The 16875-nt window shown below is 39.4% G+C and overlaps 1 protein-coding gene across 5 annotated transcripts in view; it reads right to left on the bottom strand.

The window, feature by feature from the left end:
• Nucleotides 1–16875, bottom strand: part of TNRC6B (trinucleotide repeat containing adaptor 6B) — a 237441-nt gene that overhangs the window by 135271 nt on the left and 85295 nt on the right. For 3 of the 5 annotated variants that reach the window (XM_070253655.1, XM_023631472.2, XM_070253656.1), the window contains one exon: nt 3939–4006. The exons of the other annotated variants lie outside the window; for them this stretch is intronic. In XM_070253655.1, coding sequence (XP_070109756.1) covers nt 3939–4006 — 68 coding nt within the window. The remainder of the gene's footprint in view (nt 1–3938; nt 4007–16875) is intronic. 5 annotated transcript variants of the gene reach the window in all.

Below are 16875 nucleotides of genomic sequence, written 5' to 3'. Positions count from 1 at the left end.
CCTATGGTAAAAACGTTAAATGAAGAAACAAGGAAAGTGGCACAGATCAGCTAACAAAATAATTTTAGACGTAAGCTTTATAAGAATTTGCTCTGCGACACTGAGCGAGTTCTATTAGCCCTGTGCTCCATCTACCTCCATAAGTGAACGAGGCTATTCACACAAGCTAACACCAATGAATGAGAACCATTTTGGAAACTAATTTGGAAAAAAAATTAAGTTAAATCTCTGCCTCACACCATACACAAAAATGAGTACCAGTTCAATTAAAGGGTTAAATATAAAAAAATAAAGCTGAAAAACTAAGAATATTTTATCATGTTAGGGTAGGGAAGAATTCCCTAAGCAAGCACAAAACATAGAAGCCATAAAGGCTCATCAATTTCACTCCATAAACATTTAAAAGGTTTATTAGTATTTAAAATTTTTTAAAAAATCTTTTTATTTCTGTTGCTTCACACCAAAGAACATGGCACTCAATGTTAAAACATAAGGACCGGGAGAAAATAATTAAAACATTTCAACAGACAAAGGTTAATATTAACACTTTATAAAGGGCTCCCACAAAGCTTCCAAAACAGACAATCCAATGAAAAATGGGAATAACATGTAATTAGATGGTACACAAAATAAAAATCAATGGCCTATAAACTAACAAAAGATACTCCATCTCATTAGTAAGCAGAAAGGTGCAAATTAAAACAATGAAATATTAGAGTTGCAAAAAATTAAAGATAAAAAATGTTACTGTCATCAAAGCTGTGGAGAAATGGGCACTCTCATCCGCTGTTGATGGAAATGAACACTATTGATATAGCGTTTCTGGAAGGTAATTTGATAGCAGCTACCTCCATGTAAAAAACACATGCCCATGAAGTGAAAAGCTCTGTCTCTAGATATCTATTTTAGAAACAAACACCTGTGTATAAAGATATAAGAATAAGGATGTTCAATAAAATATTATTTGTAATAATCAAAGAAGTGAAAGCCACCAAAATATCTATTAGAGAAGAATTACAGTACATCCATTCAACAGAATGTTCTGCAGATGTTTAAAAGAACAAAGTAGACTGCAAAAGATGTCAAATTAAAAAAGTGAATCTCAGGGCCCAGCCCCGTGGCCGAGTGGTTAAGTTCACACGCTCTGCTGTGGTGGCTCAGGTTTCGCTGGTTCGGATCCTGGGCGCAGACATGGCACCACTCATTAGGCCACGCTGAGGCGGCGTCCCACATGCCACAACTAGAAGGACCCACAACTAAAATATACAACTACGTAATGGGGGGATTTGGGGAGAAAAAGCAGAAAAAAAGGCGAATCTCAGAATTATGTTAGGAAAAAACCTATTTAGTTGTTGTTTTAAAATATACAGAAATGAGGGCCAGCCCAGTGGCACAGCAGTTAAGTTCGCAAGTTCTGCTTTGGTGGCCCCGGATTTGCCAGTTCAGATCCCAGGTGTGGACCTATGCACCGCTGGGCAAGCCATGCTGTGGCAGGCGTCCCACATATAAAGTAGAGGAAGATGGGCACGGATGTCAGCTCAGGGCCAATTTTCTTCAGCAAAAAGAGGAGGATTGGTGACAGATGTTAGCTCAAGGCTAATCTTCCTCAAAAAAAAAAAAGAGAAAATATATACAGAAATGTGTAGGAAGGTTAGGAGGGGAAGGAGGGTAAAGAAGCGTCTCACTTTTACTTCTAAATTCACTTTAGAATGTTTTCTGACAATCATGTATTACTTTTATCGTTAAAAAAATAAAAGAATAAGTGGGAATTTCATAAATCATTCAGCAATGTGTCACTTCCAGAATCTAAAATGTAATATTCAATTGCTAGATCTACTAACCAGGATTCAATCATCCTTTGCCAACGGCAGTTCTGAGATACAAATTTTTTTTTTAATCTTTTTATTTCTGTTGTCTCACACCAAAGAACATAGCACCTTTGCTCCTCACTCCCACAGAAGAGTGGGCAGGTCTCCAGGAGGAACGCCTAGTGAGAAGATTCATTTCTGCTTTATCATTTCAGTATATGATAGCAGACAAAGCCCAGAAACAAAAACAAAAACAAAAACAGGACAGGATTCATCCGTGAAAAGGCAGTATGAGGCTTGTGAAACAAACCAAAGGAGCACGGCGAGGATACAACACAGGACAGTTCAAGAACGCTGGGGCTGTTTGAAGCTCTCTAAAAGAGGTACAGTTCACATAACATAAAACTTGTGGGAGTCTGCCCCAGCAATGTTTCCTTAATGGCTAAAGAAGCTGATCGAGGATAGGGGTTACTGGAGCAGGTTTTTAAAGATAAAGACTGGTTTGTTTGGGAAATGGATACCCTCCAGAGAACAGAACTTTCATCTGTGTTTTAAAAATAGGCTTAATGCCATTTTCATTGTTTCCCCCATCTCCCTCTTATCCATGAGACTTTGATCTTGACAACTGTAGTTTTGCTAACCACAGTACTTTTCAGGAACATAGCTCCCAAGGTTGGCAAAGGATTGGGATTCAAGAGATATTATAAAACACTTTAAAGTCAGAAAGATCCTGGTTCAAATCTTAACTTCCACTTGAAGCTGCATTACCATGGGCCAGTATGGGATCTCTGAATAAAATGGAGACACTGTAATAAGTGGAAATAACTCACACAGCATGTAGGAAAAGTATTCTGTGCACAGAAAACCCTAGTCAGATGGGAGGTATGATATGATTTTTATATTATAAGACCTTTGACCAGAGCGAGGGGGTGGGGGAGTAGGCATAGGGCGGGGAGAAGCACCTGAAGTGTTCCTGTAATTCCACTGGGACTAGACGTTTGGCATTCTAACTTGCTAAAGCTGAATTGATTCCATCAGCCCTGCAGAATATAAGTGCATTTGACAGAATACAGCAAAGTTAGGATTTATATTGTAAGCTATTTTTAAAACTGCCTGGTTAGCAAATTAAACCAGCTGTGAAAATATCCTGGTTTCCATTCACAACAAATACAAGACAAACATTCTCCTTTAATGAACCTGGCCTCGTGGCAGCATAGCATATTCTGCATAATTCATTCCTAAGGGTTTCAGAGACCTAATTTTCATAATACACACCAAAACTAAACTATTTTCTAGGAAGGAAAAAAAAGATGAGAGAAAGGAGTTTCTCTCTACAGATTTTCGGTAAATTCCATGAATCACTGTCCTATTCAACTTAGAAGACTACTGTCTGAATAAAAAATAGCAGTTATGTCAGTACTTTAAGCCAGTCCTAACTGTTTTTCCTTTAAAAGGGCATATGAAACACCAGTCTGCTCTGCAACACAATTTTTCAAGTTCTGTGACAGAGGGAGGAAAAAAATCTACTCGCTGCCACCAAAAAACTACTCCCAATTTCAGATTTAAGACTTATCACTCTTTAAGAAGTCAGGGGAGAGATCCTGAATTATTTAGAATGTTGGCTAAGTTATATTATTTATAATTCCTGTTCCTTTAGGGAAACAATTTGTTATTTAAACAAAGATCAGAAGTATAAATAACTAAATGGAGTAGAATTTCAGGAAGCACTATTCAAATAAATGCACACTTGGAGAGCAGGGAAACAGTCTATTAATTTAGTTCACTTCATAAAGACACTGCTAAGAAAAGGATATACCATTTTACACTTTCTTTGGAAATCAACCAGGCTGAATTAGTTCCATTTAGACCATCCTGAGCCTTAAAGCCTTTGCTAAAGCGTAACATAAATTTTGATTAGTCAAGCGTGAAAAACTACAAAGTCAACTTTCTTGTCCCTCCAGTTAGTCTGTCTATAAATAGAAGCAATGCATTAACAGCCACCAAAGCAACTGGTGAGTTCCACAATGTGCCCAACATATACATCCCCTACAAACACACTCTCAGCATGTTTAACCAAAGTGCTTCTGAAGATGTGTAATGAGACCCCTTTTTAAATACACTGTGACTCACTGTTTGCTTTCTTCACCAGGAGGTGGAGTCTTGCCATGCCCTTCCATTACAAAATCCTCCTGTTCCACCTGCAAAGGCAAGCACCACAGGTCAGCAGAAGTCAGTAACTAAGATGCGGCTCGCTCCACAGTGCCAGGGCCTTGCCCTTGCAGAACTGCATGGCCATTTCACTATAGTGCCTAGCACAGAACCCCAGGCCAATGGTTTTCTCTCCACGTTTAAGGCATCTCTCCTTGGGTGACTAGATTTGCAGAATAAAAAGGGAAGAAGCATGCTGATTTGCAACTCATATAACTGTGACAAAGAATTAGCATTCAGAATATGATAAAGAATTGCTATGATTTGATAAGAAAAAGACAATCTACCGGAAAAATTTACAAAACAACTGAGTAGAAATTTCATTGGAGAGGATGCATAAATGGTCCTAAATGTATGAAAAGATGTCCAATCTCATGTTAATCAGGAAAACCACAAAGAAATACCATTCCACAACTACCAGGTTGGCTAAAATTAAATAGTTGGGCAATACCAAGTGTTGACAAGGATGCAGAACAATAGCAACTTTCATCCCTTCCTGGTGGGAGGGAAAATTGGTACCACTACTTTTAAAAAATTTGCCATCATCTAGCAGACTTGAATGTGTATTTACTGATAAACTAGTGGTTACACTTCTAGGTATGCAGCCTAAACTTTTGCACAGACAAAAAATTATTTTTAATAGCATTATTTTTAACAGAAAAAAATACAGCAACAAACAAAAATCAACAGTAAAATAGATAAATAGGCTACGGTATTTTCAGCCAACAGAATATTATACTACATGAAAATGAATGAGCTACAGCAACACCCTCAACCTGGATGAGTTACAAAAGCACAATATTGGGGGAAACAGCAAGTCACAAAAATATACAGTGTAATTCTATTAACACAAAGCTCAAATATATACGTTTTAAAACCACGTGTGTGTGTGTATATATATAGACATACACATCTATATATGGTTTGTAAAACTATAAAGAAAAGGGAATGACCATTACAAAATTTAGGCTAGTGAATGTCTTAGGAAGGGAGGGCATTTGATCAGGAGGGGGCACATGGGGGGTTCCGGGGTCTGGTTATCTTCTATTCTGGGCCTATGTAGAAGATATATGAGTGTTTGTTTTATAATTATTCTTTTAACTGTATAATTATGTCTTTTAACTGTTTTCTTTCCTCTTGTATATGTTCGGTTTATTTCTCAATATAAATTTTCAAAGGGGAAAAAAAGCATTTTACTATTCCAGATGGTTTATTGATCAATAAATAGTGGAGACAGAGCTACCTCCACAAACGGGGACTGTCTAGTCCTACAAAAACTCCTCCAAAAGGCATAATTTTCAAAAACTAAACAGATGTATTCAAGGAGTAGATAGGACTATTCCCAACTCTGAAAAATACAGTCCATTTCTTACAGGACCTAATAATCCGGAAGACAGACAACGGCAACATACATACACACTGTAACGAAACCCAAATAAAACGGAAGGCTTTCCAGCTCTGCCATCCTCCCCACGGTCTTCATTTCTCAGAAATACTAGAGAAGATGGGATCGTACTCAGAGGCTAAGTTTCAAAAAGTACAGAAAAATTGAGAGGTTTGCTTTATTTCCATTACAAAGAGAAACTGGAGCAAGTGTAAGCAAGAATAATAAAAGACACACTGCATAGTGAAATTCAAACCAGGATTTGACTTTTCCTCTCTTATGGACTTCCTGAGTCTGCAGCCTACAGAGCTTTGCCAAGCAGAGGGAGGATTCTCCCATCCTAAATTTACACAGTGATCTAAAACCTCTAGAAGAAAAAACAGGGTTACAGACTTGCAGAGGGAAACTTATGAGGCTATCTTGATCTGGGTTGTGGTTACAGAAGTGTACACATACGTGAAAAAAAATCACTGAGCTGTGCATTTTATGCACTTATCTGTACAAATGTTATGCCTTAATTAGAAAAACAAGTGACAAATTGTTTAAATTTACTGAGTTCCTTGGAATCTCAAGCCTAAATTATTTGCTCAAGCCTAAATTATTTGCTCTATTCTCCCACCTATATATATTATGAAATTTTCTTGATTCTTTATCTTTAAAAGTCCTGTCCAATTAAAGAGCTCTAAATTGTGGACCTCAGCCACTGCTTGCTATTTAAAAAAAAAAAAAAGGCTTATCTATAATCAATTTTTAATTAGCACAATGAAAGCTATGCCACCGGTATTTCAAATACCAGCAGGGTCACCCCATGGTGGACAGGTTTCAGGGGAGCTTCCAGACTAAGACAGACCAGGAAGAAGGACCTGGCCACCCACTTCCAAAAAAATTGGCCATGAGAACCCTATGAATAGCAGCAGAGCATTGTCTGACACAGCGCTGGAAGGGGAGAGGATGGCACAGAAAGCCTGGGTAGGGTTCCGCTCTGCCGTACACAGGGTTGCTAGCAGTCAGAATCAACTCAACTGGCACCAACGAAAAAATTAGCACAATAGTGATGAGAAGTAATAATCAAAAAGTCCACAACTTCAACAACCTCCCCTACATTCGCTTCCAAATCTTTAACTACCCCACGTTTTGCCTAATAGTCTTCTTCACTTGGATGGCCCAGTAGGTCCAAAATGAAACATCATCTTTGTCCTCAAATTTCCTCTCCTTTTTATATCCCCTATCTCTGTGACTGGTACCATCATTCACTAAGCTCCTCAAACAGGAAACCTATAATTTCAAATAAACCTATAAACTTCAAATTCCTACTCATTCCTATAAATGCCAATTAAAATGCTTTTCCCCAGGAGACACCATCTCCTTCACCAAGGTTCACACCTTTCCTCCATCATCTCAGAAGGCAATAAAAATGGTCCAGAAAGATCATTGCTCCTTATTGCCACTTTCTGTTTTTCTCAAGTCCCCTTCTGGTCCTTTCACATCCTTATTTCTTTTTTCTACAAATTTCTTGAATACTTTTGGACTGAATTTGATGGTCTCCACCACTCCCCTTTCCCTTGACCTAATTTTCAGGGGTTTCAATAATTTTATTCATAAAACTTAAACCATATCCTCACCTTTCTCCGACTACCATTCCTTCATTCAACAAATATTTACTGAGCACATATCACAGGCCAGGTGCTGTGCTGAGATAATGGTGAAGAAGACAGTCTTTGCCCTCAGAAAACTTACAGATTAGTGGGAAAGACAAAAACTAGACAATTACAATACAGTGTGAGAATGCAATCAAAGAACAGGAAGGGCACTTCATTCAATCTAGAGGAATCAGACGCTCTAGAGCTATCTTAGGCAGGTGACCCATCTCCTTCCTACTTTAGCTAGGAAAGGCGCAGGACCCAGGGCTGGCCTCACCATCAGTCTGTACCGCTCCACACTGAGGTCCGTGAACTCCAAATCCGACTCAGAGTACACGCGCCTCCTCCACTCCCTCCCTCCATTTGAACCTGTCAGGAGTCCTCATGTAACTCGAGTTCTCCAGGTCTTCTGTTTCCTCAGAGTCCACTCAGAGCCTCGTCTGACAGGCGTTTCTGTGAATTTTCTCCTTAATGTTCTAGATTTGCTCACCACCAACCTGTTTGCAGAACATTGCTGTCTTGCCAATGCCTTCTCTTTTTCTCTTCTGCTCCTGGAGAGCAGAGCATGGCTGGAGAAAGTTACAAAACTGGTTCTTTTACAAACATAGGCCAGTTAACTTCTACTCGGTGCTGACGTTCCAGCACCTCTGAGTGGAAGGCCCTTCTTCACCCTGTTTTTCTGGTGAACTTCTCGACCTTCAAAGACTGGTTCAAAGTTACCTCTTCTAGGAAGCATTTTCTGACGTCTCCTGGCACTTCTTCCTCCCCTTCCAAGGTGCTCTTTCCCATTACCCAGCGAGGCTCAGCCATCAGCTGTGGTCCTTCATTCACTCACTTCCCCCCTGCTGGTGAGCCGAGGAAGGAAAACAACATAATCTTTGTCTTTATCCCAGAATCAAACACAGCCCTTCTTAGTGGTCATTCATTCATTCAGCACGCCTTCTGAATGCCTTCTACGCGCTAAGCACTGCATTGCATGACTAAGTGAACGTCTGACCTAGTACACCCATTCCTCACTCATTTATCCTACTTTTCCTCTTCTCCTCAAAGACTCCAGACCCATCCCTTAGGCATCCTTCCTAGTCCATCCTTTCTGAAGATGACAATGCCTATGATTACCTCGAGAGCCTATCTCACACCAAGCCCCTCACTTTTTCTCCTCATGTCTATATTATAAACCTGCATCTTCACCCATTTTTTTGCCCTCTCTACTGCTCTGCAAGGCTAACCTCACCCCCTGTATTCTAAACTCATGACCTGCACTACACCACCTCCTCCAGGACCTTACTATCTAAGGACTCTTCCTTCTCCCATTCCCGTAAATCTATCCCCTCAACCCACAATTTTTTTGGGGGGGGGTGAGGAATAATAGCCCTGAGCTCACGTCTGTGCTCATCTTCCTCTATTTTGTATGTGGGTCACCGCCACAACACAGCTGGATGAGTGGTTTAGGTCTGTGCCTGGCATCCGAACCTGTAAACCCCAGGCCACCAAAGCAGAGCATGCCGAACTAAACCTCCGCACCACTGGGCCAGCCTCGGACAAAAATTTTAGAATCTCTTCTATTCTGAAAAATTATTTTTGGCCTTGTGATACGCTCCAAATATCCTATTTTTACCCTTCCCTCTACTTTCCAAATTCTTAAAAGAATAAACTATACCTCATTACTTCCATGTTCTCATCACTGATCTGCTTTTTAAAAATTAAATTTTCATTGAAGTAATACATATATATGATTTTAAAAGCCAAATAATACCACCAAGCTTATAAACAAAAACAGCACTCTCTTCTGCTGCCCTGCCCTCCCCAGCACAGCTGCACCCCCTTCTCCCACTCTCCCAATGTAAGTTACCATTTTTGTTCAAATCGGTATTCAGTGCTGACAGTGCTATTACTAAGTAAATAATATATACAGTTGACTCATATGGAATAGTATAATTAAATTTCCTTTCTTGTTTAATTTTTCGTTTTCCCTGGAACTAACAATTACTACTTCCTCTTCTTATACTTTTGATTGATTTTTTTGGCTTAGTATTTATTATGTATTTTTCACTAAACTAATTCATCCTCAAACTCTCCCACACAGCTGTTAGTCTCCTCTTAATAAATTCAAACACTTCAGGTAATCCATCAATTTCACTCCAGTCTTGGAGACATTCCTCAGGGGTTTTCTCCTGTTCCAGTCTAGACTGTTTGCTCTCTAGGCTGCTAAATAGCTGACACCTTGCCAGGGATGTCTCTTCCCTTCATCTCTGGAATTCTCTGCTCTCTCTCCTAAGCTGCAGCATCTGTTTCCCAGATCTTTGTCTTCCTCTTTTATGGTTTACTCCCTGGTTTAGCAGGAGCATATATTCCAGTGATTTCCTAATAAAAGGTATACGGGAAGTGAATTTTTGGAGATCTTGAATGACTGAAATGTCCTTATTTTATGAAATGTCCTTATTTTAACCATACATATAATTGACATATAGAAATTTTTTCTTTTACTCACCTACATAATCGCATATAGAAGCTCAAGTTAGTGAACATTTTTCCCTCCACAATTTTGAAGGCCATGCTCCATTGTCTTATAGCTCCCAGAGCTGCTATATAGAAATCTGATAGTATTCTAAACCCTAATGTTTAGGATATGACCTTTCTTCTCTAGGAACTTTTAGGATCCTTTATTCCTCCTCAGTTTTCTAAAAATGCAAACCACTACGCCTGGTTCTTTTTTCACTTATTGAGCGGGTACTGGGCAGGTACTTGCTATCTAGAAACTGAGGTTCTTCAGGTTTGGGACATCTCCTCTACTTATTTATTTGAATATTTTATCCCCTCCAATTTCTTTTCTCTCCTTCAAGAATTCCTGTTATTCAATGTTGAATCTATGGGATTTATTCATTAATTTTCTTCTTTGTCTTTCCATTTTTATCACTTTGACTTTTCATTTTACTTTCTGGAGATTTTCTCAACTTTACCTTCTAATAGTTCTGATTAAAAAAAAAATCCCACTATTGTAATTTAATTTAGTTCTTTTTTACAGTTCTGTTCTTGTTCCATGATTATAATATCTTCTCTTATCTCTGAGGATATCATAGAATGCGTTTGATTTGTTTGTTTTAATTTTCTTCTGCTCCCTGAATTACCTGTATTTCCTCAAGTTCCTCTTTTACCTTTGGTTTGGTCAATTTCTTTCACTCACAGGCTTTTATCAAGTCTCTGATCATCTTTGACTATCCACTGATATTTAGAATTAAGCCCTAAGGAGCTTGGAAAGTGCTTCTTGTATGTGGAGAAGGGAGGGGAGCTTGCTTACCCAGCAGCTGGCTTCCTGGACTTCAGGAGGGGACTGAGCCATTTCACTGGGAGAACTCTCCTGTGCCTGCATCTGTATATTCTTTTCTTCCCCCTTGGGCTGTTCAGTTGCTCAGAGCGGTACCCTTCAATCCTCAGCCTGACAAGTATAAGGCTGGCTTCCTGTGTTCTGGGACTGAATTTGGGGAGAGAGCTGGCAGAGTCTCACATCAGCATACAGACTTTTCTGTTTTGTTTTTTCTTTTTGGTGAGGAATATTGGCCCTGAGCTAACATCTGTTGCTGATCTTCCTCTTTTTTTTCCTTCCCGAAGCCCCAGTACATAGTTGTATATCCTAGTTGTAAGTCCTTCTAGTTCTTCTATGTGGGATGCCACCCCAGCATGGCCTGATGAGCAGTGCTAGGGCCATGCCCAGCATCCAAACTGGTGAACCCTGGGCCGCAAAGCAGAGTGTGTGAACTTAACTACTACTACACCACAGGGCCAGGCCTGGTTCTGTTTATTTCTGAACCGTCAATTCTATTCCAGTGATCTATAGGCCTATCCTCATTCCAGTACCCTGCAAGTTTTGAAATCAGGAAGTTTGATTCCTCCAACTGTTCTCTTCTTTTTCAAGATTGTTTTGGCTATTCTGGGTCCCGTGCATTTTCATTTAAATATTAAGATCAGGGGTCGGCCGGGTGGCACAGCAGTTAAGTGCGCACATTCCACTTCTCAGTGGCCTGGGGTTTGCCTGTTCAGACCCTGGGTGCGGACATGGCACCGCTTGACAAAAAGCCATGCTGTGGTAGGCGTCCCACATATAAGTGGAGGAAGATGGGCACGATGTTAGCTCAGGGCCAGTCTTCCTCGGCAAAAAGAGGAGGATTGGCAGTAGTTAGCTCAGGGCTAATCTTCCTCAAATAAATAAATAAATAAATAAATAAATAAAAATAAAAAAATATTAAGATCAGTTTGCCAATTTCTTTTAAGAAACACTCTGACTGTTGAACTTTTCAAGAAACATTCTGACTACTTTCCAAAGTGGTTGTAACATTTTACCTTCCCGCCAGCAGTGTATAAGAGTTCCAGCTGTTCCATATTTCACCAACACTTAGTATGGAAGTCTTTTTAAATTTAGTCATTCTAATTGTGGTTTTAATTATATTGATGTTGAACATCTTTTTTGAGCTTCTTTGCCATCCATTCTCTGGTAAGGTATGGTTCAAATCTTTTTTCTCTCTTTTTTTTTTTTTTTTGAGGAAGATTAGCTCTGAGCTAACTGCTGCCAGTCCTCCTCCTTTTGCTGAGGAAGCCTGGCCTTGAGCTAACATCCATGCCCATCTTCCTCCACTTTACATGTGGGACGCCTACCACAGCATGGCTTGCCAAGCTGTGCCACGTCCGCACCCAGGATCCGAACTGGCGAACCCTGGGCCACCAAGAAACGGACCGTGTGAACATAACCGCTGCACCACCAGGCCAGCCCTGGTTCAAATCTTTTGACCATTTTTTTTAACAGCTTTATTGAGATATAATATACGCACCATAAGTTTCACCTGTTTAAAGTCTACAATTCAATGGCTTCTAATATATTTAGAGTTGTACAACTATCCCCATAAGCCAATTTTAGAACATTTTCATCATGCCAAAAAGGAAATTTTGTACTTATTGGCAGTCAATCTCCATTCCGCTCTCCTTTCGTCCTCCTTCCTGCGCCAGATAACCACTACTTCCTGTCCCTACAGATTTGCCTATTCTGAACATTACACACACAATTGTTCAGAATTCACAGTGAATGGAGTGATATAACATGTGGTGTTTTGTGTCTGTCTCTTTCACCTAGCATAATGTTTTCAAGTTTCATTCATGTTGTAGCATGCATCAGTACTCCATCCTATTTTATGTCCGAATGCTATTCCACACCACATTTTGTTTCATCAACATCATCAGTTGACGGACATTTGAGCTGTTTCCACTTTTTGGCTATTGTGAATAATGCTGCTATGAACATTTGTGTATAAGCTTTTGTGTGAACACATACTTTCATTTTTTCTTGGGTGAATAACTAGGAGTGGAATTGCTAGGTCATATGGTAACTTTATGTTTAACTTTTTGAAGAACTGCCAAACTGTCTTCCAAAGTGGCTGCACCATTTCACATTTCAACCAGCAATGTCCAAGCATTCCAATTTATTGTCTGTTCCTTTGATAACAGCCATCCCAAAGTGTGAAATGGTATGTCACTGTAGTGTTGATTTGTATTTCCCTAATGAGTAATGTTGAACATCTCTTCATGTGCTTACTGGCCATTTGTATATCTTCTTTGGAGAAATGTCTATTCCAGTTCTTTGCTCATTTTTTACTTGGGTTATTTGCTCACTTTTAAAATTGAGTTATTTGTTTTTTTATTTTTAAGCTTCGGGAGTTTTTTTTTTAACGTATTCTAGATATGAGTCCTTAATCAAATATATGCTTTGCATATATTTTCTTCCAGTCTGTGGCTTGTCTTTTCATTCTCCTAACAGTGTCTTTCAAAGAGCAGAAGTTCTTAATTTTGATGTAGTATAATTTGCTGATTTTTTTTCTTTTTTCCAGAACAATGGCTGGCTTTATATGTGTGTTTTTTAATTGAGTTCATAATAGTTTACATCATTGTGAAATTTCAGTTGTACATTATTTCTTGTCTGTCACCACATAAGTGCTCCCCTTCACCCCCTGTGCCCATCTCTCACTCCCCTTCCTCTGGTAAACACTGAACTGTTTTCTTTGTCCATGTGTTTGTTTATATTCCACATATGAGTGAAATCATCTGGTGTTTGTCTTTCTCACTCTGGCTTATTTCAGTTAGCCCTCCAGGCCCATCCATGTTGTTGCAAATGGGATGATTTTATCTTTTTTTGTGGCTGAGTAGTATTCTATTCTATATATATATATATATATATACACACACACACACACAACACATCTTCTTTATCCAACCAGCAGTGGATGGGCACTTGGATTGCTTCCATGTCTTGGCTATTGTAAACAGTGCTGCAATAAACATAGGGGTACATACTTACTTTGAATTGTTGATTTCAAGTTGTTTGGGTAGATACCAAGTAGTGGGATAGTTGGGTCATATGGTAGTTCTATTTTTAGGTTTTTGAGGAATCTCCATGCTGTTTTCCATAGTGGCTGCACGAGTTTGCATTCCCACCAGCCGTGTATGAGTGTTCCCTTTTCTCCACACCCTCCCCAACATTTGTTATTTTTAGTCTTAGTGATTATAGCCATTTTAACAGGCATAAGGTGGTATCTTAGTGTAGTTTTGATTTGCATTTCCCTGATGATTAGTGATATTGAACATCTTTTCATGTGTTTATTGCCCATCTGTCTATCTTCTTTGGAAAAATGTCTGTCCATATCCTCTGCCCATTTTTTGATCGGGCTGTTTGTTTTTTTGTTGTTCAGTTGTGTGACTTCCTTATAAATTATGGAGATTAACCCCTTACCAGATATATGACTTGCAAATATTTTCTCCCAATTGGTGGGTTGTCTTTTTGTTTTGATCCGAGTTTCTTTTGCCTTGCAGAAGCTCTTTAGTCTGATAAAGTCCCACTTATTTATTTTTTCTTTTGTTTCCCTTGTCTGAGAGGACATGGTGTTTGAAAAGATCCTTTTCAGTTCTATGTCAAAGAGTGTACTACCTATATTATCTTCCAGGAGTATTATGGTTTCAGGACTTATCTTCAAGTCTTTCATCCATTTTGAGCTTATTTTTGTATATGGAGTGAGATAATGGTCTACTTTCATTCTTTTGCATGTGGCTGTCCAGTTTTCCCAACACCATTTATTGAAGACACTATCTTTTCTCCATTGTATGTTCTTGGCACCTTTGTTGAAGACTAGCTGTCTGTAGATGTGCGGTTTTATTTCTGGGCTTTCAGTTCCATTGATCCCTGTGCTTGTCTTTTTACCAGCACCATGCTGTTTTGATCACTATGGCTTTGTAGTACATTTTAGAGTAAGGGATTGTGATGTCTCCAGCTTTGTTTTTTTCTCAGTATTGCTTTAGTAATTCGGGGTCTTTGGTTGCCCTGTATGAATTTTAGGGTTCTTTGTTCTATTTCTGTGAAGAATGTCATTGGGATTCTGATTGGGATTGCATTGAATCTATAGATTGCTTTAGGTAGTATGGACATTTTAACTATGTTTATTCTTCCAATCCATGTGTATGGAATCTCTTTCCATCTCTTTACATCATTAGCTATTTCTTTCAATAATGTATTATAGTTTTCATTGTATTCACCTCCTTGGTTAAATTTATTCCTAGGTACTTTATTCTTTTTGTTGAGATTGTAAATGGAATTGTATTCTTGAGTTCTCCTTCTGTAATTTCATTTACAATTTGTCAATTTTTAAAATTTAATGTATTGTGCTTTTGCTGTGTTATCTAAGAAATCTTTGCCTAACCCTAGGTCACAAAGATTTTCTCCTGGGGCTGGCCCGGTGGCGCAGCAATTAAGCACACACGTTCTGCTTCAGTGGCCCAGGGTTCGCCAGTTCAGATCCCGGGTGCGGACATGGCATCGCTTGGCAAAGCCATGCTGAGGTAGGCGTCCCACATATAAAGTAGAGGAAGATAGGCACAGATGTTAGCTCAGCGCCAGTCTTCCTCAGCAAAAAGAGGAGGATTGGTAGCAGTTAGCTCAGAGCTAATCTTCCTCAAAAAAAAAAAAAAAAGATTTTCTCCTATGTTTTTTCCTAGAAGTATTATAGTTTAAGTTTTACATTTAGATCTAAGATCCATTTTGAGTTAATTTTTGTATATGGTATGAGGTATAGATCTATGCTTATTTTTTTGTATACGGATATCCAATTGCTCTAGAACATTTGTTGAAATAATTATCCTGTCTCTACGGAATTGCCTCCACAAAACTGCCTTTGTCAAAAATCATTTGTCCATATATGTGTGGGTCTATGTCTGGACTCTCTCTTCTGTTCCACTGATCTATTTGTCTTTTCTCCAATACCACAGGGTCTTGATTACTGTAGCTTTATACTAAGTTTGAAATCAGGTAGTATTAGCACTCCAACTTTGTTCTTCTCAAAACTTGTTTTGACTACTACAGGTTGAATAGTGTCCCCTAAAAAAGATACGTCGGAATCCTAACCTCTAATTCCTCAGATTGTGATCTTATTTGAAGATAGGTTCTTTACAGAGGTAATAAAGTTAAGAGGAGGTTATCAGGGTGGGCCGTAATCCAAAACAACTGGTGTCTTTATAAAAGGGGGAAAATTTGGACACAAAGACAGACATGCAGCCAGGGAGAACACCATGTGAAGACTGGCGTTATGCTGCCATGAGCCAGAAGCTAGGAGAAAGGCCTGGAAAAGACCCTCCCTAGCCTTCACAGGGAACACAGCCCTGCCAGCACTTTGATCGCAGACCTCCAGCCTCCAGAGCCAGGAGACAAGACCTCTCCGTTGTTTAAGCCCTCAGCGTTCGGTATCTAGCTACAGCAGCCCCAGCAAACTGATTCAGCTATTCTGTGTCCTGTGCATTTCCATATGAATTTTAGAAGTCAGCTTTCTCATTTCTACAAGGAAAGTTTGCTAGGATTTTGATAAGGGCTGAATTGATTCTACAGATCAATTTGGGGAAAAGTGACATCTAAATAATACTGAATATTCTGACCTACGAACAAGGTGTATCTCTCCATTTATTTAGGTCGACTTTACTTTCTCTCAGCAATGTGTTGTAGTTTTCGGTGTATGGGTCTTGCACATCTTTGTCAGATTTACCTTTAAGTAGTTCATATTTTTTGATATGGTAATGGCAATGGTATTTACAAAACCTCAATTTCCAATTGTTCATTGCCAGCTGTGATATAACAAAAAGTATATGGTCATGCACTGCATAACAATTTTTTGATTCACAATGGACCACATATACAATGGTGATCCCATAAGATTAGTACCCTATAGCTTAGGTGTGTAGGAGGCTATACCATCTAGGTTTGTGTAAGTACATTCTATGATGTTCGTACAATGACAGAACTGCCTAATGACGCATTTCTCAGAATGCATTCTCCTTGTTAAGTGATACGTGACTGTATTTGGTCTTTGTCCCAGGTTTACAGCACAAAGATCCTAAAATCCTTGGAATTCTTGATAGGAGTCTCATTTGTTACTCATAAAGAGCACCTTTTGAGGGGCCGGCCCCGTGGCCGAGTGGTTAAGTTCGCGCCCTCTGCCGTGGTGGCCCAGGGTTCGGATCCTGGGCGCGGACATGGCACCACTCGTCAGGCCACGTTGAGGCGGCGTCCCATATGCCACAACCAGAAGGACCTGCAACTAAGATACACAACTATGTACAGGGGGGATTTGGGGAGATAAAGCAGAAAAAAAAGAAAACAAAAGATTGGGCCACAGTTGTTAGCTCAGGTGCCAAGCTTTAAAAAAAAAAAAAAGAGCCCCTTTTGAGCACACCTGAGTTTATACTAATGAGGTGATTTAGGGTGGGGTCCCTAGACCGCTTCAGGATGGGGCTGGTCACCTGAAACACCAAGTGA

This window comes from Equus caballus, chromosome 28 (assembly GCF_041296265.1).
Source record: "Equus caballus isolate H_3958 breed thoroughbred chromosome 28, TB-T2T, whole genome shotgun sequence".
NCBI classification, from domain to species: domain Eukaryota; kingdom Metazoa; phylum Chordata; class Mammalia; order Perissodactyla; family Equidae; genus Equus; species Equus caballus.
This window is presented reverse-complemented; position numbering and strand designations above follow the sequence as displayed.